Source organism: Neovison vison, chromosome 3, assembly GCF_020171115.1.
Source record: "Neovison vison isolate M4711 chromosome 3, ASM_NN_V1, whole genome shotgun sequence".
Lineage (NCBI taxonomy): Eukaryota > Metazoa > Chordata > Mammalia > Carnivora > Mustelidae > Neogale > Neogale vison.
In genome coordinates this window covers 43,263,474-43,287,382 of record NC_058093.1, presented here as the reverse complement: position 1 = coordinate 43,287,382, position 23,909 = coordinate 43,263,474, and the positions used below count along the sequence as shown (strand labels likewise).

Here is a 23,909-nt window from a genome sequence, read left to right as displayed (position 1 = left end):
CAAGGCTTTGTGCAGTGCCCTTGGTCAAGGCCACATGGCATCCTCCCCAGCACACGGGTGCTCAGACCAGGACAGGGGTTGCAACCTCAAGAGTTTGATATATTTTAGACAAAAGCCCAGCTGGAGGAGGGAAACCGAGATGTTTTTCAGGGTTTGGAGAAGGCATGACTTCTAACCTCGAGATGTGTGATGTGCCATAAAGCAGTTTCTAAACATACCCATCATCCATGCACCGTGGAACAGCCCGATTCCCACTCAGGTCCGCCCCTGCGCCCTGGGGCAGGACAGGGAGGGTGTGCTGTGCTCCTGTGAGTGGTCAGTGAGGATTCACTCCCTGCTCTGGCTCCAGCTCCTGCACCCTTGGTCCCCTCTGTCCTCTGACCCTCGAGGACCCCAGGTGGGATGAACCTTTCCCCCAGGCCACTCAGTGGAATGTCAGCTGATGAGCTGCGTGCAGTGGTCATCAGCTGGGCTGCCCCAGGGTCTTTGAAAGAGGCCTGTCACTCAGGCTTTCGACTTCTGGGTGCTAGACCAGGGGTGGAAAGCCCCGCATCCTCCATCAAGCCTGGACACTCCCCATCTTACTCGTGGGATCACAGACGGTGTGGGCTTCTGGGGGTTGGTGCCACAGCCTGTTACTTGTGTTTGGGCCAGCTCAGATATTTGCTTCCCAGGCCATCGTGGACACTGCTCAGGGAGATCAGGGCACACTCTGGTTTGGGGGCAGCTGTTCCTCTAACACCTCGTTGTTCGTTTGGAAGGTCCCCCAAAGCTCTTACATGTAGTATCGCTTTCTTTCACCTGTGTCTCAAGATGAAGGACAGACACGGGATCCCCACTGACGGTGAATTCTAGATTAGACCTCACTTGACTTTGACAGGAAAGTCTCTGTCATATGGCTCCATCCTGACCCTCGGGGGCGTTCTCTGCAGAAGCCACACACCAGGTCCAAATAAAACACAGGCCCTGAGCTGACCTCGTGCACCCCGACGAAGGTAGCTTGCCCTGCACAGACCCCGCAGCTGCTGGGAGCCGGGGGACACCCAGACAGACCCTAGTTTGTCTGCTTGGCGGGAAAGGCTCATGGCGGGTCGATGCTGGGCACACCTGCCTCTGGGCACCAATGGCCCTTTAGGTGGGATGAGGGCCTCGGACGAGGGCGTTTTTACCAAGCAGGAACAAGCTCCAGCACAGACGCGACCACCCAGGAGCAGAAGCAGCCCCCCCAGAAATGAAATGCGGGAAGGAGAGGCTTTCATATCTAGCCATCCTGAGCCCTTGCCCTGGGAAGCTCTTCCCCACACTGGTGAAACGGAATGATTTTTAGAACTTGGGTGCTTTAAAAATCGCAAACTGAAAACCAGACTTTGTGGTCTTGCAGAATCCCATGCTGAAGAAATGTCCTCCACTTTCCACTCTTGACCCACATGGAGAAACTGGAACTGGAAAGAAGCGTCAGTCTGTGCTCAAAAAGCAGCAGACATCCAAACGAAATGGGGAATCCATTAATAAGGACAACCTTTCTTCCAAAAGGGGAAGAACACCCATGTTTTCGAAATAGGAGTTCTAAGCTGTCACTTCCGGCTTCCAAGGGTCACTTCGGGTTGCAGTGGAAATAAAAGCCTGACGCCATTCCTGTGTACTCGAGGGACAAACCCACTCCCCCTTATCTCTCCTGCGTAACTGGAAGCAATTCAACAATTTGACTGAAAGGTGACCTAAGATTCTTGAATCATGAAAGGCCCACCAGGGTGCAGGGTACAGAGCAGCGAGGGGGCCAATCCCCATACCTCAGGCCAGGTGGGGAGCCAGACCCCTGCCTGTGTGAGCCACACACCGAAGCCTCAATGACCACAGGGCTTCCAGAAGAAAGCCACTTAGGAATTCAAGAAAAAGCAACATTGTTGATAATGGCCCAAAGTGGAAAATCCAAGTCTGGATGCCAAAGGCCCTTGTTTAGCTTTTTGGTGAAAGATGAGGGTGAAAATCACTTGAAGACAGGACTTCACAATGTGTGAAGCCCATGTTCGAGGAGGCAGTTAGAAATAAATTATATTTCCTGGGAAAGAAAGATGTGTATCTTCAGCACATTTCTATTTGAATTCCTTCCTGACTGCTTTTCAATTTGTTTGCTTGAAGGACATAAATACAATCCAGGGGAGTTCTAGAAAGTCATGCCGACCTTGTGGGGCGCGTGAGGGATGGAAGTAGAGCGGGTGGGGGAGGGGCAGAGAGCCCATGGAGGGGTAATGGATTTGCTTTCCAATTATCTTTGCCTTTTGAGAAGTTCTGGAGCCCGGATCATACTTACTCGTAGAGCCTCTACATTGCTGCAAGGCTTCTGAACCTCCCTAGGTGGGAATGTGGATTTCTTATTTCCAGAACATTCTAAATGCCAGGAGGAAGAGATGGCAGAACTGGAGCCATGGTGACCTGGCACCCTGGAGCACAGCTCGGGCAGGAATCCGGGTAGGACCCAAGGCCGCCCTCAAGAGGAAGTTACGTTCACCAGCTGCAGGCACAAGATCAGCCGAACGCCAGCCTCAAGAGGGAGAGCAGCTCCGGCGAGGTGCCCGCTCACCGTGCAAGTGTCTAAGTGAGGCATGAGAGGCCCCAGGGCCTCGACCTCTGCCAGCCAGGGTGCTCTTTGGCAAGCTCTGAGGGCCAAGTGTGAACAGCAGCCTCCTGGTGTCTTCTGAATGGTGGGAGGCCTGTCTGAGCCAATGACCCAGCACGGCGTCAGAGAGAAGGGGTCACCCTGGGCCTCAAGGGATCTTGGAGAATGTTTGAGAGTAAGACTCAACCTTTACTTTGCCCCTGGAAAAGCAAAATCAGACCACGAAGATGGGAGGATAAACATCAGGAAGTGAGCACTGGAGCTCACCCCTTGAGGCAGGGGCTCACAGAGAGCCTCGCTCATCCTCTGGCTCGGCCTAGGGGAGGGCACTAGCGAGCATGCTGTCACAGGCTCCCCAGGGCGCGGCTTGAGAAAGCAAGCACCTCCAGCCTGGGGACCCTCTCTATGTGAGTGCGCAGGCTTTGATGCCACCAGCAACTCTGTTCTTCCCGAACACTCCCATTTCCTGAGCTTCCAGCCCCTGGCCGGGTGTCTGGCTGGCAGTGATCACAATGCTTGGAAACCAACAGGTCATTGGATCCTGCAAGGCCACCCCGCCCTCCCCCCCAGTTTCACAGCTAAGGAAAGAGCGTCCCAAAGCTGAGGACCTGGCCAGGGTCACCCAGGAGGGGCAGCAAAGCCGGATGAAGCTGGGTCTGCTCAGCCCTGTGGCTGTCCTTCTCATCACTGGACCCTGTTCTCCCTTCACGAAGTCAGTGACTGCTCCCTTACAGATGGAGAGGATGACTCTGGAAGGGTGCAGAGGTTACAAAACTGGGGAAGACTGGTCCCGAGGCCCGATGGCAGAGGCTGGGTAGGTGGCAAAGGCTAGACAAAACTTCAGAAGACAGGCAGAAGAGCAAGGCCCTGCTTCGGTGCCTGGGGTCATGGGCAGAGAATGGGCTCCTTTCAGGGTTCCGGTCAAGATTAATCCGCAAGAGCTCTCGACAGCCCTGGGATCGGCAAGGACCCCCTGCCTTCCCCTGCTCTCCGGGACAATCACACACAGCGTGCTCTTCCTGGGAGACATAGAACTGTGCCAGTTCATGGGGCCAGAGACTTAGGAACATGTCACTCACCCTCGAGCTGCTCATCTCCTAGGACAACAGGAGACAGAGGGGCCAGGGCCCCATGACTAGGGCTCTGGGCTTGGCGAGCCATCCTCCTACCCAGTTCTGGAAGTCTGCTCTCAAGGGATCAAATTGAGGCTCCTTCGTCTGCAGAGTTTCTGGCCAGATGGGGAAGTTACCCTCCCCGGTGACCACATGCACCTGTGCCTACCCCAGCAGGTGGTTTCAAGTTTGGGGAAACTTACTTCTGGATAGAACATGCTATGGGGATGATGCGGTGCTGTCTTCTCCTCACTGTCACTTCACAAAACTTCCATGGGAATAGAAAGTGACAACTCGACCCACTTCCCGAACTGGTCATTTCTAACACCAGCCCTTGTGGCTTTTTGCCTCCCCTCCTCAGTGTTAGCAAGGTTTTGAGATGGGCATGAGAGCAATGTCAGTGAAGAAAGGCCTTTTGGTGTGACACTGAAATACAAGCAGATTAGCCACCAGCCACCTTTTTTTTTTTTTTCAAGGAAAACCCTTGAAACCCACCACTGCCTCCCCTCTGCTGCCAAAACTCAGGTTCAGGAAAGCTGGCCGTCTCCCAGCGCAGATCAACATTGCTCAAAATAGCAGAAGAGGGGTCAAGTTTTCTGAGAAGGGATCAGTGAAGTCCCTGTGTCTGAGAGAGGGAAGGACGGAAAAAACAACAAAACAAACCAAACCAATCTGGCATTCAGGTCGTGAAAGGCTAAGTGAAACAAGAAGTCATTTGGGAAAATATTATATTATAAACACATATGATAATATGTACACGCTCATATATATCTCAAAGGGAAGCCTGACAAGGAATTCCATTTCTTTTCAAAACAAGGCTTCGCTATATGAATAGAGCATTCCTATAGTGGGAGTTAACTACAATGAAATAATTTAAGAATTTCATTTATGCTGTATCTGCGTTCACTACATAAAGTCTATGCTAGAAGCTAGGCTGTGCAGAGGCAAACGTGTACAGCTGCATCAGAACAGTGATGCGTTCTTCAAAAATAGGCAACGACATTTTTTTTTCTATTCACATTTAAAATAACTACACAGTGATGAAACACAGAATTTAAAAACTGTGGGGGGGTGGGAGTAGGATTAGGGACCTGTTGTCAAGGTTCCCAGCTTCTTGGCTTCCACACCTGCTGTTCCCGGAGCCTGCTGGCTTCCACGCAATGGAATCAAGGTTACACATGTCCATGAAACACTGACCCACATATAAATTCTGTGTAAAGCTTTATTTTTTCCCCCACCTACTTAAATTTTTTTCTTAAAAGGTGAAAGAAGAGAAAAAACTCTTACAAAATAGGTTTATCACAGAAGTGCGAGAGACCTGCCTGGAGGCTGCGGGCAGATGTGGCTGGGCGGACATGGCCCTGCTCCTGGGTGACAGCGGACCCAGGGTCACCTGCCAGGGAGACACTCGGACTTGCTAAAGGGTTCCAGGCACAGCCACCCCCTCCCTTTTAACCTAAGGTGTTGTGATCTGATTTTTTACTCTGTTTGGCCATCACGCTGAAGGCAGCTAAGTCCGAAGTCATCCCACACCTCGGAGATGGCAGGTTAGGTGCCAAAGTAAAGGAAATGGAGGGTCTGGCCACCCAGTGAAGTGCCAGCAGTGCCCACGAGTCAGCTGGTCATGGCCTGCCTCTGCCCAGCACCCGGGGCCGGGACTCAGAAACTCATCCCTGGCTTCCCCACGGCCCCCTCCTCTGGGTTGGCAGAAGCGGTATCAGATCTAAACAATGAGAAATCACATGTCTCCCTCTCCTTTCTCTCATAGGCATTTTTTTTTCTTTCTCGATTTTAATAAGCAAATTGTACCACCATCATCTTCTGATAGTTTCCTTTTTAAAAGCTGTCGATCACATTAATGGAAGTGTTTGCTGCTGGGAGTGCTTTCCGTGTACAACGATCTGTAACTCTCTTATCTCAACTAGTTGCACGTTATTAGTTCACATCCAGTTCAATTTATAAATTAACAGAGGTGCCATTTGTCTGAACAAAAATCAATGCATATTTATGAACTTCTTTTATTCAAATAGATTTTCACAATCTTAGCTACAGACATGACACAGAAGCCTGTGTGACACTCAGGAGTGGCCCGGCAGTGACTGAGACCCATGACATCCACCTTGGCAAAAGGAAGTAAAATCTCTTAGATTTACAAAAAGAAGCCTTTTGTGCCTTTATCGAGTTTACTACATGGCCTCGAAATGTTATTATTAGCTTGAATTTGTGATTTCCTTTCGAATTTCCGACTTAATCTTATTTATTTTTTCCATTTTGTTTTTGCACCAAGGAGACTCCAGTCAAATAATACTCAGCAACCGATTTCCTCTCTTTGGACTGAAAAATTAAACAGATACTAAATTATGACAGTGAATTTAGAAAGGAGGGCTCCAAGGGCTCGAAAGAACATGTCTGGGATAATACGATGCTTCTGAGAAGTATTGCAATCACATCGTGGCAATCATCGAAGCGTGCTGCGTAACTACCTCCCCAGCTAATATGCTTTCTTCTCGGTGATGACTAATCATGTTCTATTAAACAGCGGTAATGCTGGAAGAACCCAACTATGCAAGTGTAATGAAGCCAGTATTCTCCCTGGACAGATTAGCTACAACTGATTTGACACATACCATCATAGGGGCTTCAAACCTGACAAACTCTGCTTGCTTCTGATTTATGCCGTCAAGCTCCTCGGAGAGGAGATGAAATCCGAGTGTTCCGTTTGGTAGAGGTGAAGTGTACTGATGTGCTTAACTGCCGGTTAAGGAGAGTTACCCTTCTCCTTTCTCCTTGCCTCCCCTCCCCCTCTCGTCCCCGTCCCTTGTGCCGCGCTCCAGGTCTCCAGACAGGGGCGGCGGGGGGGGGGTCCTTTGCTGTGTGCTATCGTCAATAAACCGAGGCCCGCCGGTAGCTCCTGCTTGTCGCTAGGGGAGTTTATGAAAAGGACTCCATTCGGCAGCCTCCTGGCCTCCTCTTCGCCCCGCAAGGACGGTCAGGTTTTGTGATTTCGCGTGGGGTGAGGGCAGGTGGGCAGGTGGCAGGCGACCAGCGGGAACAGAGTGGGGACGCGACGGGACTCACGTGGCGTGACTTCCGAGAGAGGGCACAAGGCTGCAGGCGCCCGGGTGCGGCGGGCAGGGGGCGCGCAGTCCTCAGATGATGGTGGGCACCCTCCCGCTGCTGCTGTTCCGGTTATTGTTCTTCCGGGACAGGTTGGGGGTGGCCATGAGCACGAAGCGCTCGTCGGGACAGCCGTACTGCAGCAGCACGTCGATGCACTCCTGGCTGGAGGCCTGGCGCGCGTAGGCCAGTGCTGTGTTCCCGTGGGCGTCCCGGGCCATGACGTCCACCCCGTACTGTAGAGGCAACAGAGGGCTGTTAGGTCACCAGGGGGAGCACAGCTCAGCTCATGCAGGGACACGGACCCCTGGGATGGGCTACACATGAGCTGGAGGGGAGCTGCATGGCCAGGTGCCACACCTCACCCCTCTGCGTGCTCTCTGAAAGGAGGTACTTTTTGGGGCACCTGGGGGCTCAGTAGGTGAAGCACCAGCCTTTGGCTCAGGTAATGATCCCAGGGTCCTAGGATCCAGCCCCGAGTCAGACTCCCTGCTCAGTGGGGAGTCTGCTTCTCCCTCTCCCTCTGCCTGCTGCTCCCTCTTGCTTGTGTGCATGCTCTTTCTCTAATAAATATAATCTTTAAAAAAATGTGCCTTTTATTTTTAAGATTTTATTTGTCAGAGAGCGAGGAAGAGCGAATGAGCACAAACAGGGAGAGAGCAGTGGGCAGAGGGAGAGGCAGGCTTCCCGCTGAGCAAGGAACCTGATGTGGGGCTTGATCCCAGGACCCTGGGATCATGAACTGAGCCAAAGGCAGAGGCTTCACCAACTGAGCCACCCAGATGCCCTAATAATGTGCTTTTTACAAGGAAAAGCCCCTCCTTTGTGTGGCAGACCAAAAATCATTCTCATGTGCTATTTCTATTCTGACTCTGCAACTGTAAAAACAAAAAATAATCACTTCTTGATCTTGGAGGTGATTCCTTTCCATTGTAGGAAACACATATGTAATACACAGGAGCACAGAAAGTCAGCTCGTACCACACTGCACCCTTCAGTCTATTCAGTGGGCAAGTGTTTTCCTCCACGCTGGCCAGGGACCTCTCGGTAGCAGTTTTCCACGGGACCCGCAATGGCCAAGCCTGAAGAAAGCTGCCCCCATGGGGTGTGGGCTTCTTTGAAGCAGCACCCCACCCTGCGGCCCAGGCAGTGCCCTGCTATGCATGTTGTCCCATCCCTGTCCCCATTCAGACTTTATGGCAAATGCTTCCATTGATATTTAAAAAATAATAGATATTTTAAAAATATTTAGATATTTAAAAATAAAAAATAACAAAATATAAATAAAATAAAATAAAAAAATTTAGATATTTAAAAAATAGTAGAAGTTAGCCAGAACAGTCCAGAAGAAGCACTTTGCTAAAGTCCTACTTACTGTATTAAACACCAAACTTTGGGTCCAGTATTTTTGTGTCTGGAAAAGGGAAAACCACATAAACTAGCTATGTCCTTGCTTTCCACCCTGCTCTGAAGTAAAGATGCCAGGAGTCTGTCATAATAGGAACAAGAGGGACACCTCCAGCCACGCTCCCCCCAGAGGGGTCACGAGAAATGCGAACTCTGCAGGAGCGTGTCCCACTCACCTCCTCCCTTTGCTCCCTCAGTCCTCCAGGAGTGTCCTCACGCAAGGGAGCCTGAGAGCCGGGGGCCTCCACACCGAAATCCCCCATGCCTTGTCCACACTGCTTCCCACCTTGAGACCTGTGACCTTCTGCCCCAACCATGCCTGCTGAGCAGAACATGGTGCCCCCTTCGCAGCACCCGGGCGACCTACCCAAATCAGGAGCTGTGCCAGGACCACGTTCCCCTTCCGGCACGCCAGGTGCAGTGCTGTGCGGCCATCCCCCTCTCCGCAGGTCTCATTCACCTCCTCCCGGGAGCCGTGGGCCAGCAGCAGGATGACGGCCCGCAGGTCCTCGTCGGCGGTGGCCCGCAGCAGGTGCTGGCCCAGGGACAGCTCCGTGCAGGGTAGCGGTGCCAGGAAGAGCTTCTGCTCGTACTTGGCTCGGATCCACCGCTCTTTCTCTTCCCTGCAAGAGCCACCACACGGGCGTGGTCACTGCCAGGAAGGACAACCAAGGCTGCAACACCTCTCTGCTCCAGCACCTAGGTGGTCTGGTGGCCTCAGGGTGGAAGTGCAATAGCAGGAGACAAGTGCCTCCAGGGAGCCACAAGAAAGCCCTTGGAGGGACAGGCCCCTGTTTCCCAGACTGGGGTGCCCCCTCAGCATCATCAGCACCACCTAGAAACGTGCTAGAAACGCAGATCCCCAGGCTCTGCCCCAGGCCTCCTTGAATCAGAACCTCTGGGGAAGGGAGTTCTGATGCCTGCAGGTATGCACAGAGGCCCACGGACTTGAGCTCTCATGTGATTTCTTTTGGTTTTAGCCCAGAAGCCTGAGGAACCACCTTCCTGCCCAAGACTCCACGAATGGCAGGGCAGCCTGGAGGCCCCCTCTACTGTAAGCAGTGACAGCTTTTAGTTGGGATTAGAGGACCCTGCTGGAGTTCAGGGCCAGGGGACAGGATGGCCAGGGGGCTACCCCACCCGGTATGATCTTGGACTCTTAGCCCCTAACTCGGAGCCTGGGAAGGGAGTGTGTGAACTCCCCGGGGGTCTCCCGGGGCTTCGGTTAAGGAACATCTTGTTACAGACCCACGTGTAAAACCACAGAGACCCCAATGGAGAGGTCTGGCAAAGACAAGCAAACTAATGCAGTTACGACTTGATTTTGTAACCTCTCTGGAGACATGGGGAAGGCTGAAGTGGAGAGTGTCAAGGTGTTAGAGGGCCCAGCCCGGGAGACAAGGCAGGGGGCCCAAGGCCAGAGCTGAGCTAGGGGTGCAGGAGGGGATGATACAAGGAGGAGAGGGGAAGGGCCTGGGGTCACAGATGCAAAGAGCTGCAGTGGGAGTCCCTCCCCCAGGAGCTCTGGTCTTCTGGGAACTTAGTTGTGGGGGGTGGGGGGTCGGGATCCAAATAGGACAGGATGCTGCCTATGACATCTGGAAGGAGGGCTGAGCATAAGAGGGCGGGGGGAGAATGGGAAGAGAAAGTAGAGAGAAAAAGGAAGAAACCAACTGCAAGGTGTGTTCATGGGTCTTGGTTTCTCAAAACGGGGTGCAAGAGACACTTTTCAGGGTCACGGCCCTGCAGCCTTGCCTGGGGCCAAGAGGAAATGCTGGAGACTGAAGGGGGATTTCACAAGTAGCTCTGGAGGTCGGTGAGTCTGGGGGGGGGTGCCAGTCTTGGGGGGTGCGAGCATGCAGGGTGGGAGCAGACAGGGTGCGGCTAGCCGGACAGATGCTTTTCCATGAGGACGATGAGAGATGAAAGGACAGCCGTGCAGAGCAGAGTGACTGTCGTTCCTGAGACTTAACACACTGCTTCACTGCTGCCCCCTCCTACAACCCAGCATTTCCTCCCAGAGAAGGATCAGGGTACATAGCTACACACCACACAGAGAATCACTTAGGACCTCCGTGATACTCTAGAAAGAAAACTCATTAACCATGACATTTTTTCTTCCGAAGTACAGAAGAAAGGCCTTGTTTACACCTTTTACCCATGTTTACATTGCTCCTAGTGATCTAGTGTCGGGTTAGCCCTAATCTGTTTTTAAATACTTAGGCAAACAAATTCTTCCAGGAGTAAATCTGGATTAGTTTTGCTTCACTTCCTGGTACATGCGAGTGACCCCAGAGTGACCCCCGACCCTTTTCATGCAGAGATTTCCAGGACAAACACTCGGCTACAGCTGAGAACCCACCACACACCCCACCCGGGACGCAGCCTGGTACCCAGTCCCTACTTGGGCCAAAATACAAGCACAAAAAGCTCTGGGCAGGAGAAAGAAAGAACGCTGCAAACAAATCATGTCTCTCATGCTATTAAAAAAAACCCTTATTTAAAATGTATTTAACATACGTTGATGCATTTCATAAATCACCAAAGGAAAGAACCAAACGTGAATGCAATGAAAAGGGACGGTGGTGAAGGATGTGTCCAGATTTTCAAGCTCCAATTTGCTAACTCTCCTTTTTGGGGATAGGCATTAAAATCAGAGCTGTTTTATTCTGCTCTGGTGGATTTTAATGCACATTGCCAAATCACCCAGGGATAAAACAGAGAACTGAACACGGTAACTATCATCCTCACTATAATTATCCAATTCTCTTTTTAATATTCGGATGCCCCAGGCGAAGATTGAGGATAGCCTGCAGCTTCTAAGTCCTGTCCAGCAGCCAGCACGTTCTCCCGGGGAAGTGAGGGTGACTTTCTGGTTGGGGGTCGGGTCACCCCCCAAACAGGTTTTTCTGGGTTCACGGAAATCAACACGTGTGTCAACGACTGACCTGTTTATTAAACTGCTCCTTACATTTCAAAGTCGGTGCTGTTCATGTCACAAACGTGGGTCCAGATTTTAAGGGGCTGAACACTATTTTGGGAGCTTCTTCAGGAGAAAGACTGTAATGTTATATGATATGAAATTAGGAACAAGGTCTTGGAGAGGGTTCCTGCAAGGGAAGGCCCAAGGCCTGAGCTCTTCTCAGCTGGTCCACCTGCAACCCTGCAGAGCTGGAGGGAGGTGACTGATCCCAACAGGGTTTCTGAACCTCCACCAACTCAGAGACAGAGAACAGGCTTGCTACGGGGGCTGTCCCCAAAGGACTACTGCAAGGACTTGGTGGGGACTGCCTCTTCTAGCAACACTCCACCTGGTCCCCCTAGAGCTGTCTTAACGTGTGGCTTTTGTCGTGGGGGGACCTAGGGCTCTTCACCAAGACTTCTTCCCATGCTGGCTCTTGCACCCTAAGGACTGCAGGGTGTCGGTGTTCTAATTCCAGGAGGGGCCGGAAAGCTAAGGGAGGCCACTGGGCTTCATGCTTGCCCCAGGCGCACACACTCCAGCTGGTAGGAGCAGAGAGCACTGACAAGGGCACGTGGGTCTTGCTAATTCAAGAAGCCCTATTCATGCGCAAGCACTTGCCTTTATCCTGAACCCATGTCCCCTGGTCACCACGCACCCTGGCAACCGAGGGGGTAACCTTCACCCTTTGTGCTTTCCATAGTGGCCAAGGGCAGGAAGAAAGAACCGCCGGGGGCTACAAGGCCCTGGTTTTTGGCCATCGAGACATGGCATCTGTGTGCCTGCTTGGTTCCTCCTCCTTGTGGTGTCGACTGCCACACCTTCAGGGACCCCTTGGGCCCTGTCTTCTCATCTTTAAAGTGGGCACAGTGAGGTCTACAGCAGGCAGGGCAGTCTCGGGGTCAAGGTGACCATGTTTGGAGGGCGGGCTGGCCATGGGCACTGTCATGATGGAATCGAATGGCGTCTCTAATGACGCACCACCGCTCTCGAGCACCTGTGACCTCACCTGTGGGGGTGACGTGTGGGACAAAGAGGGGTCCACGGCACAGGGGTTCGTGGAGGTCAAACGCCTGCTGGATGCTTTAGGTTTCTAAGTCCAGGCTGTCAATGCCCTGGGGAGGGCAAGGTGAGGGCCCTAGGCCAGGGGCCCTGACAAACCCACTGACACCCTGTGGATCCCCCCACACCCTAACGTGGGGCAGAGGGGCTCGGGACACTGGGCGAGGGGTGCCTGGCTAGTACAAAGGATGCTGTGGCTGTCATGGTATCTGGGGCCAAGTGAGGTTAGCCCCAGCCCATAGCCCTGAGGTGTCTGACGTCTTCCCGGGTGCTACGGCCTGAACTGTGTGCCCCCAAATGCATATACTGAAGTCCTAACCCAGATGTGTCTGCATTTAGAGACCAGGCCTCTGAGGAGGTCACTGAGGTTCAGTAAGATCATACTCCCCTACTCCAGTGGGGCTGGGGTCCTTTAAAGATGAGGAAGAGACACGGATCTCTGTCCACGTGATGGCACCGTCTGCAAGCCAGGAAAACAACCCTGGCCATCTTGACCTTGACCTTGCGGCCCCCCTGAGCTGTGAGAAAATACATCTCTGTTGTTATAGCCACCTGCTCTGTGGCCTTCTGTTCAGGCAGCCCAGGCTAATGCCCTGGATGACCATGGCCTCCATCACGGTCATCTGGCTCCTGTGCCCACAGTTACCACGTGAAAGATGGACACTCTGCTAATGACTCCTTTGCTACAAGAATATTCTAAAACCATTTATCCCAAGAAACCAGGACACCAAAGCACAAATACGCTAATTGTTACTGTGATGTCCCAATCTTACTTCTGGGATCCCCCGCTTGTCTTGGCCAAGCCTTTCATTCTCCCCAAGGAAGGCCAGTTCAAGAGCAGCGTAGCTGGCAGTAGATCACTTCACCTCATTCCAATCCCCCGGAGGCCCGCGGCTCACAGTCTCCGTTAGCTAATGAGCTAAAAAATGACTTATTGGCATGGCTGGCCGTCAGCAGAAAGAAGGAGGCCCAGCTCCTCATTTGAGCCCTGTGCTGACACACCTTTAAATAAATCAACTGCATAGGAGTGAGAGAAAATGAGAGAACGGGCAACTCATCAGAAGAGAGACACTAACCCAATCCCCCAAAATAAAAAGAAAAGATACAACTGGAGGTGTAACACTTTCCTCTCTTCCTGCCTGAAATGAAACCCCTTTCTGAGGGGGCCTGCTATGTCCTCCTGTCTGGGGGCCAGGAAACTGCCCGGTGCACGAGCGCAGCCGTGGGCAGGCCAGGTACTGAGTCCAGGATCTGGGGATCAGAGGACAGGGGGAGCCATGGTCCCCAGAGCCATGTGGGGTCTGCCAGGCTAAGACAGGATGGGCTCGGGTCCGGTGGCCCAACAGACAAGGTATTGCCATACTTGACCTTGATGTGGCCAAGGCTCCAGGTGCCACCCTAAAGATGTCCCCAGGACACGTTGCCCCTGCAGCCTGCCTCTGTAGTGCCTGGCGGACGGAAACAGCCGCCCACACCAGTGAGGGCTACCGGGCGCAGCAGAAAAGGGACGGCCCCCAAGTCCCAGGAGCACTGGTTGCGGTGAGGGTAAGGGTGAGGATGAGGATGATGATGACAGAAACCGGCTTTCTGGAGAATTCCCAGTCATGCCAGGCTCATGTTACATGTTTTCACAAAAGAGCTACATACCAAACACTGAGCAAAATGCATGTGTGATGGCAGAGTCATTTTGAGAAATCATGACAAAAAGGAAAGGCTGTTTTCTGAAAAGCTTCGGGGAAAAATGAGATGGGTCAGTTTTGTCCCAAGTTTCAGAAGAGGGGGAAAAGACAAGAAAAGATACAACTGGAGGCTGTATGTACAACTGGTGGCTGGGCTGTGAAGACCCAGGGAGCCCAGAGTCATCCGGGCAGGACAGGCCGCGGCAAGGCTCCCACACCAGGCCAGGCCTTCAAGATGGGCTTGAGGCACCCGCTCAGGCCGGGACCTTGGTTGGGCCGTGGCCCATCTCTGAGGCCTGGACAGGGGCCGGGTGCAGCGGGCAGAAGGGCTTTCCAGCCTGCACGGGCCCTGTGCAGCCACGGGCCCTGACGAGCCAGACGCTGGTGCCATCTCACCAGTGTGGCACCAGTCACTCCTGGGATCTGTGAATAAATGCTGGGTGACGTACAGGCGGCCACGGGGGCAGCTATCTCGGTGGATGACAGAATCCAGGCCAGAGTCAAGAAAAGATGGCCAAGAAGGGGGCAGGGCAAGGGACAGAAATAAGCACTTAGGCTTGCGGAATAAAACGCGGAGGGTCAGGGCAGTGGGGTCTGTGGCCAGGACCCAGGGCTGGGGACACTCAGCATGTGTGGGCTACACTGGGCTCCATCTGGGGTTATGGGATCCAGTCGTGGAGTGAGGGCCACTGTGCCAGGTGCTGGCAGACCCCTGCATTGTTCAGCTCTGGGGCAGACAACGAAGGTCACTGACAAGCCAGAGGAGAGTGGGATGGAAGTGTCTAGGAGCGAAGAAGGCCGGCAGGGCAAGACACGGATGGTGCTGTTGAGTATGATAAGAAAGACATCGACTGTGAAGGTCACCCGTCCTCGGTAACGGCAGGGGTGTCCTTGGAAGGGCTGGGTATCCCCAGCACCCGGAGTCATCCAGTACCAGGCTGGCACCTTCTCAGCCCCGTGAGTAGAAGTGCTGCTGTGGGGGGCGTCCTGTCTGAATCCCCTGGGGTGCCTCCCTCCACTGCCGTGCAACAGGCCCTGAGCCCCTCACCGTCTCGCTACCATTGTTTACAAGTCTGTGTGAGCCAGGCTTTTGGTAACTGGCCTGTGCACACGTGATTGTACACCAGGCAAGAATCACAACTCAAATGGCTTGACTCTGTCACCCAGACCAAGAGTGCGACCGTGCAGGTCACAGCTGCTGTGGGCTGTAAGTACCTCTGATGTGTCAGCCGTTGGGTTGAGCTTTTCATAAATTACCTGGTTTCACTCTGATGACACCTGGTGACATACGTGGGTCTTACCTTGTTTTAAAAGAGAAAAAGGTGAGCCACAGAGCGGTGAAGACAGCTGCTCTGGGTCCCCCACCTGTGAGGGCCAAGCAGCTGACCCAGGGGTCACTGCCTGAGCGCCTCCTCCGGGCCCCGCTGCCTCCCAAATGAGGAAAACTGACCCCGGGTCAGTGCCTGGGCAGCAGGCTTCCGGCTGGGCCTCTCTTTGGCCATCTCAACACCCACTCCCTCTCCTCAGGGAAGGGGTAGGTAACGAGTCATGTCACCCAACGGGGCAGCGTGAGCCACACGCCGGTGTCTAAGTGTCACTGAAGTAAAATGGTGAGTTCTGCTCAGCTCCTCTAGACGCCCCACACCCAGGCCCGGTGTGCAGCTGCCACACGCAGCAGGCGGCTGTGGCCCTGGACAGTGCACATGATCTAGAACATTCCCTCTGCTGCTTGCAAAGTGCCCTTCTAGACAAGCTGTCCTTTCTTTCCTCCCATTTTTTTCCTGTACCAAAACTATTTGCCATTAAAAATTTAGAATGAAGAGAAAGGAAACCACAGAGAGGTGAGAAGAGTGAGTGCAAAGCCAACATCACAGACACCAGGACCCGTGAAAGAAGTGCGGTGAAGTGAGCCACACTGGGCGGCAGGGCCCCCAGCAGCTGTGTCCCAGAGGGGCCGTCGGTCACTGTCAGCGAGGAGCAGAGTGCAGAGCAGGTCTCACAGGCCCCTGGGGGGACCCGGAGAGCGAGGAAGAGCCAGGCTAGCCACCGTCCTCAGAGAGCGTTCTCTTGAGGCGGTGTCCCTGTCTCGGATCCTGACGCAGCCACATGTAACTGCCATCAGCTGCACTTTAAGTCTGGCAGGGGGAGCTCAGCAGGCTGCCAAGGGGGAATGAGGTTAATGGGTTGGATTCCCAGAAAAGGCAGTTTTTAGCAAATAACGTCGAAGCTTCTGATTGGCTCTTGGCACTGTTCTGCGGCACTCCAGGAGGTGAGTCACGTGGGGCACAGACACCCGCGCGGTGACCAGCTTACCCTGCTGGGTCCTCGAGGACCCGTGACCCTTGGAGGATCTGGCCCCAGCCTTCCATTCCGTATGAGCGAGACTTTCCCTGGACGCCTCCATGTGACGCGGACCAGCAGTAGCCTTTCCTGAAAGCCCCCTCCATGTCAAGTCTAATGTGTTCATTTTTATGGGAACCCCTCCCCCCAAACATTAAAAGGCCAAGAACTTTTTTGGGGGGCCTGTCACTTGTCACATTGTTCTTTTCGGAAACATCTCTCTTCCGCCTTCATGGGCTGGGAGAGGATTTGTCAACACTGATTTTAAAGAAGATTCTGGAGCAGAGAATATGGGAGTGAAGGGCTATCCTTAGCGGCGAGGAGGAGACGCGCTTGGCTTCCGCGGAGTCAGTGACAGTGACGGGAGAGGGAAGACAGGGCTAGCTAGCAGCAAGGAATTTCCAAAGTGTCTTTCTGCCTCAAGCAAAGCAGGAACTGGGAGGGAGGCACGGAAGGGGGGCTGGAACAATATGTTAGGAAAACAGGGGGCTTCCTCTCTCTGCAGGGGCAGACCCCGGCCCGCTGCAGGCCGAGCACTGAGCACTTGGCTGCCCCTGGCATGCATGCCTTCTCCCCCAGCTGCGTTGCTAAGGGAGGGCGGCCAACAAAGACCGATGGATATTTATTCCTTAATTACCGAAAGCTTTTAAGAAACTGGCCACTGTAAATCCCGCATGCACAGAGCAGGAGGCAACGGACAAGGATTTATGCTCATGGGGCAAAGACAAAATAAATATCCCTCCTGACTTCTGATCAATATTATGAGTGTTTTTGCCAACCTGCAGGGTGTTTTATGAGCTTGCAGGAACAGAACAGAATCATTATTAATTAAATAAAGTCAACTGTATTAGGCTTATTACTTCTGTGAGTCCTAGGTAAGTATGCCCAGCTGCAGGTGTTGGAGGTGGGTGGCTGGCGGGGGGGATGCAGGTGCAACCCTGGGCAGCCCAGGAGGCGGGAGCACGTCCTCAGGGGTACTGCTTGCCCCGTGCACATTGGCTCCCACCCCCTTCCACCCAGAAGGCAGTGGATGAGAGCGCCAGTCACCACAAGCAGAGGGGGTCCCACACCCACATCTCAGTCTGGGGTTCAGGCTGAGTCCTGGGGCCCTGGTAGCTTTGCTGTCATTAGCACTGGGCACCTCCCAGCACCTGTCTGTTTGGAACCCGGCCAGGCTGAGCAGAAGTATGCTCTGGGCTACAAGCAACAGAGCATATACCTTCTCAAGTTTTGGGATAACCTGCAGGGATCCTCCTTGAAAATTTCAAAGTAGACATAAAGGAGATGTCAGGCTGGGTCACAAGCTCAAGTTGACCTGGGGAGGGGAAAACATTCGGCTGATTCTGGGCCAGACCCAGGTCAATCCTCACAACCCAGGAGGATTGTCTACGACACAACCCTGGTTGTCTACGACAGGCCAGACAGTCACAAAGAACAGACCTGGGCATCTCTGGGAGGGTGTCCTTCACCAGGCAGCCACCCTCTCTTGGGCCTCCATTCCCCCTCTGGAGAGGCTGGGTGATTTAAAGACCCACTGACTCTGAAGTTGAAGGTCCCATGGGAACATTGGCTTGAAAAGACAAAGGCGGGTATTAACCTCACTGTGCTGGGAGAGCCCTGCACCGCTGGGCCAGATGTCCAACCAGGCCTTTCTCCTCCCGCTGGGTCCACTGGAAGGCAGGCCTCACCTGGCTTCCCATTTGGACAACACAGAGCACCCGTGCAGCCACTCCCTTGGAGCTTTTAACCATCCATCTGGGGGCCCAGCACACTCCCATTCCCTTGCAGCAGCTGCTTTGAGGCCTCTCTGGGTCCACAACCTGCAGATGCCATATTGCTGGCGGTGAAGGTGGAATCCCTGGCCCAGGCTGTGGCCCTCCAAGAGTGGCTTGAACTGCCTTCTCAGGCTTCATTTGTGGGAAATCAATCCCAGAATGGGAGAATCTACTCATGTTTACTTTCTGGGCCCTGGAATCACAGCATGGACCCCAGGGCCCACCCCTCTCCACCCTTTAAGTGCCCACTTAAAAGGTGACCAGTTAGAGAGGTAGGTGTAACTGGAAGGGGAGGCAGGCCTGTCTTCCCAGAGCCCTGGACAGAGCTGGGGCCAGTTGGCTGGGGCTGGTCCTGGAGAGGGAAGAGCAGGCACGGGGGCAGGTAGTAGGGTGGGGGGGGGTGGGCACTGAGGGCAGCTCAGAGCACATGTGACTTTCAAGAAAATCCTTCTGAAAACCTGGAATATTATGAGAGAAAGTCAGAATGCCCAGACTGTTCCAGAAGAAGTCACACTATTTTTATTTTCAGGATTTCCCTCCATTTTCTCATCTATTATAAAACAACCCATCAAAATGTGGGAAGTTAAAGGAAAAATCACCTCAACTTGCAAACTCTTACTGTCTCTGTGCTCCCGTGCCATGCTCCACTCCCAGACATATTCTCTTGTTGGAGTTTTAGCAGACACCTTTATTATTCTGTGCAAAGCTAGTTTGACAAATTCAGTTTGTGAATTAATTTGCACATTGAGCGCATGTTTTCACATTGTAATCATGGCTCAGCAATGGTAGCCATGCACACAACGGACGTTTTCCGTACTTCAACATGAGAAAAAATGTGAAAAACTGTTTTAGAGCATAAATCCCGATAAATCTGTGCCAAGTGAGAGGGAGCCTGAGCCAGTCAGGTGAGGCGGTCCTCGATCCTGCGTAATGTGGCATGAAACGGGATGCGCCTCGGCAGCCTTTGCGGCAGCCCTGGTGGTAGGACCCCCATCACAGCGAATTAAGTTCACCATAACAGTGGCTGATGGGATCCGCTTTGGAACATATCGCATCATAAACAGATAAGGGAAGAGAAATGGCCCTTTTCCTCCGCTCGGAATACTGTGAAATGGATAGAAGCCTCTGCTGTGTGTGCCCCAGTGCCCTTTAAACACCAGGGAGCAAAAATTCTGGGGCTGTTCGTAAATGCAAAACCAAGGGACAGGATGGAGTAATTGCACAGGGCCAAGCATGACCTGGTGGCTTCCCCAAGACCGGTCCGCTGAGTGGTCGTTAACCACAGAGAGAGGCAGGCCACAGGTTACAGGCTTGAGACACACTGGCCACATGTGCCGAGCTCTGAGCAGGTTTCCGGTAAAAATGGTCAAGTGGCTTTAAGAATGGCAGCCTCTTAAAGACCTAAGACTAATGATTTTGAACAATGAAGAGTCTTCTTAATGTAGTTTTCCTCTTAATTTGGGCGCGGGGGCGGGGGAGGTGGGGATTGTAATAGTCATGTGTTTTCTCAATGACCACACAAACAAAACAGTAATAACAAGAACAGAACAGATTTTACAAGGGAAAATGCACTCCAGAGCGTATGTAAATGGAAATGGCATGCAAGATGAGTTTGCATGTTAATTTTCTTCAAAATACAAAAACATAAAAACATGCTGAAAGATCCAAACTGGATCAGCTGCCAGCTTGACTGACAGAGTCAGGACAGTGGGGCTGGTCTGCCCGAGACCCTTCACACCAGACAACACGGACTCCATGCCAGTGTCCCTGGCAACTCAAAATCTGTTGAAGACTAGATGTCCCTCTCAGAGAAAACCCAACAGATGAGTAATGGCTGTTTTTTCTTTCTCAACTGATCTTAAATACTGCAAATATTAGACCCAATCTATGTCCCCACTAGGTACTATTTTTTTCTGAGTTTGGTCACGTGTGAGTGTAGAGGTGATCTTGGGAATGAGTCACTGCAGTGTATACGTGAATTCTCTAGTGTAAGGAAAACATGATCCTTTAACAAGCTAAAGTTAATTCTTTCATGAAAATCACCAAACATCTATCTACCTAATTGGATCAGGAAGCAGAAACTGGTCAGATGTTTTATTTTCCACAACTGACACAGTGTTTAACATGCCCAATGTCATTGTCTTTGATGATGCAACAGGAAAATTCTGCCTGCTTTTTCTTGGAAAGCGAATCCTGGAACAGTGGCACAGAGAAGATGTCAGGGCCTTCCTAGCCCAGGCTGACTTCGTGGGGGTGCAAATCTGCAGACACATGGGCCCGTTTCCCAGAAGGGGTCCATGCCTGGTTTAACATTACGCTGTTTTGAAATTTCTGACGGTTCCTGAACACAAGGCCCTGCAAATTCTCTAGTTGCTCCTAGATAGTCTAGTTGCTTTAGATTGATTGATTTCAGAGAGAGAAAGAGGGAGAGAGAGAGAGAAAACAGGGAGAGGGAGAGAGAATCTGAAGCAAACTATGCTCAGAGCAGAACCAGCATGGGACTCGATCCCATGATCACGAGATCATGACCTGAGTAGAAACCAAGAGCTGGACACTTAACTGACTGAGCCACCCGGGTGCCCCCTGGATAGTCCAGTTGCCTTAAAGAATCAGCTGGTGAGGCAGCTGGGTGGCTAGGTTGGTTAAGTGTCTGCCTTCAGCTCATGGTCCCAGGGTCCCTGCTCACTGGGGAGTCTGCTTCTCCCTCTCCCTGTGCCCCTCGCCCTGCTCATATGCTCTCTATCTCAAGTAAATAAATAAAGCCTTAAAAAAAATAAAGTATCAGTTGGCGGCAAAGCTATCTCCAGTCCACCGAGAAGTGGCAAAACATGAACCATGTAATGGAGCTTGAATAAAGCTAAACTCATGCATTTGTAGGGCACTTCCTTTTTTGAGGTTACATCCTTCCTATCTTCTGGATGTTAATGTCCTTTTATAAAATAATGGTGACAACAACCAATTTATTATGTGTCTTTAATATGACAAACATAGGAACCAGATACCTTGCATCTTAACTGGAGAGCCCTGGTCTGCCAGCCTCTCTGCAGAGAGCCTTGGCCAAGGAGGGCCCGCTCACTGACGCCACAGTGGAGAACGGGGAGCCCTGTGCTCCTGTGAGCATGCCCTCTCGCTCTGTAGGATGCAGTAGGATGTCGGAGGCCTCTAGGAAAAAGGAGTTCTATGAGACAGCCAACACTCACTATTAAATGAGTCAACAATCTAGAATCTGGGAAAATAGCAAGGCAGTTCCTCAAAAGGTTCAACACAGTATAACCACATGACCCAGCAAGGCCACTTCTGGTATATTGGCAGAAAAACTGAAAGAGGGACACTGAAGAGTTATTTGAACACCCATGTTCACAACAGCATTGTTCACAACAGTCAAAATATGGAAGCAACCTGAGTGTCCATCACCAGATGAATGAATAAGCATGATGGGGTCTATCCGTACAATGGAATATCATTCAGCCATAAAAGGGGACGGAATTCTGTCCCACACTACAGCACTGATGAACGCGAAGGACACTGTGCTGAGCAAAAGAAGCCCGTCACAGAAAGGCAAAGACCACATGAGTCCTGGAGGAGTCAAACTCAGAAACAAAAGGTGGAATGGTAGCAACGGGGTGGGGGAGGGGGACGGGGAGTTCATGTTTAATGGGGTCAGAGTTTTAGTTTGGGAAGATGTGAAACTAATGGAGATGATGGGGATGATGGCTGTACAACAATGTGGACATGCTTAATGCCACCGAAGTGGACACTAAAAATTGATTAACATGGTAAATTTTAAGTTACATTTATTTTGTTTCAATTAAAAAATATTCCAGAACCTGAATGCTGTCAAGACATCTGCACCAGGACTCTCTCCAGGCACCACCGTGTGAGACTCAGCTTGTGTCCCTGTATCATGACGGCTCCCCACCATTCGACTCAAGCACTTCACATCCATGTAACGTTATTACCGACAGTAATCAGTCCATACTCCGTTTCCCTCAGTGATCCCCAACACCCGCGAGAGCCAAATGTTTCCTCCAGCCAGAAGTCATTCCGTGTGGCTGCATCTGATCCCTACCCTCCACCATCTCCTTTACTCTGTCCTCCGGAACTCTGCACCCCCTCTGGCCTTTCATTACATGGGGATTCTTGAGGAGTCCAAGCAGTTTGGATTGTACACTGTCCCCCAATCTCATTCTGATTCAATCCGGGTCACTTATTTGTGATGAGGACACTAGACACGTGCTCACTGCACCCCCCATCACATCAGGAGGTAAAGACTGGGGGGTGCTCCAACTACTGAGTCTGGGCACAGGTGAAACAGTGGTCCCCAGACTTGTCCTCTGTCCAGAACCTTTCCCTCTTTATAACTAACAAGTGGCCTGGACCTGACCCCTCAAGACGTTGCACCTCTGGTTCCTCAAGATGTTTCCCCAAAGCTCTGATGCCCGCAGAATCTGCTGGTATATCCTTGAAGGCAAGACAGAGACTTTCCAGCTCTGTCAGTCCCTCTCTAATTATTAGTTGGCATTTTCTGTAAAGAAGAGTCACCCCCCCCAAACATCTCCTTTTGGGGGTATCACAGACCCACAGGCTTTAAAAAAGTCCCTGTGTCCTAGGATTTCCTACTGCCATTATTCTGATGCTTACATGCTGCCTCAGGGCTGGCCACAGGGCACCTTCCGGAGCTGTCCCTGTTCTGTACGACAGACCCTGTCCCTGTTCTGTCCCCCTCAGACCCTGACAACATCGTGCTTCCCGGCATGGCAACGTGTCCCAGGCCGACTTGTACTCCCCCACATCTGGGATGAGCGATTCCCCTAAGGAATCCTCATCCTGTTACTGAAGCCGCCATTTATTTTGCTGTATTTACTTTACTTACATGTTGAGATTCATACGTAGTTTAAGGACATAATGTAGGGAGACCCCATATGTCTGAGCTAGTATCCTCCCACGGTACCATCTTGGGAAACTACAGTCCAGTCTAACAACAGGACACATCTTGGCAGTGATACCATCCAGCCATCTGGTTGGGGTCGCCCCAGTTTTATGTGGTGTCATCTGTGTCTGTGGTGTGTCTGCTTAGTTCCAGGCCATCCTATCCGATTCCTGTGACACGTTGCTGCACCCCTCACGGTCAAGGCAGACAACATTCCCACTGCTGGGGTTCCTCTCGCAGACCCTTCTAAAACCGCACCCCCCCTCCCCTTCTCTCCCTCCCTCCCCCACTGACAACCACTAATCTGCTCTCTAACTCCATCATTTCCGGAATGCTCCATAAATGGACTCATACAGCATGTAATCTCTGGGGATGTGCTGTTTTTACTCAGCATAACTCTGGAGTCCCCTCTGGGCTCTTGTGTGCATCAACGGTCCACACCTTTTGGCTGCTGAACTGCATTCCGTGGTGTGGATGGACCACAGTGTGTACAACCATCCCACTGAGGGACATCTGCACCGTGACAAATAAAGCTGCCATGAGTATTAGGAAAAGGTTTTTGTGTGAACTTAAGTTTTTATTTCTCTGGGATAAATGCCAAAGAGCACTGTGGCTGGGTTGTATGGGACATGCGTGCTTAGTTTTGTAAGAAGCCGCCAAATTGTTTTCCAGAGTAGGAGCTACGAGTTTTTTGCTTTTTTTTTTTTTTTTAAATATTTTATTTATTTATTTGTTAGAGAGAGAGCGATTAAGAGCATGAGCAGGGGGAGTAGCAGGCAGAGGCAGAGGGGGAGAAGCAGGCTCCCCACCGAGCAAGGAGCCCGATCTGGGGCTTGTATCCCAGGACCCTGGAACCACGACCCGAGCTAAAGGCAGACGAGCTAAAGGTGACCGAGCTACCCAGGTGT

General features: G+C 52.0%; 1 protein-coding gene across 6 annotated transcripts in view; it reads right to left on the bottom strand.

Moving 5' to 3' along the window:
- Positions 1–4,439: 4,439 nt before the first annotated feature.
- Positions 4,440–23,909, bottom strand: part of AGAP1 (ArfGAP with GTPase domain, ankyrin repeat and PH domain 1) — a 515,463-nt gene continuing 495,993 nt past the window's right edge. For all 6 annotated transcript variants that reach the window (XM_044241902.1, XM_044241903.1, XM_044241904.1 and 3 more), the window contains 2 exons: positions 8,621–8,876; positions 4,440–7,082 (listed from right to left, as the gene is read on the bottom strand). In XM_044241902.1, coding sequence (XP_044097837.1) covers positions 6,879–7,082; positions 8,621–8,876 — 460 coding nt within the window. In that variant the 3' untranslated portion in view covers positions 4,440–6,878. The remainder of the gene's footprint in view (positions 7,083–8,620; positions 8,877–23,909) is intronic.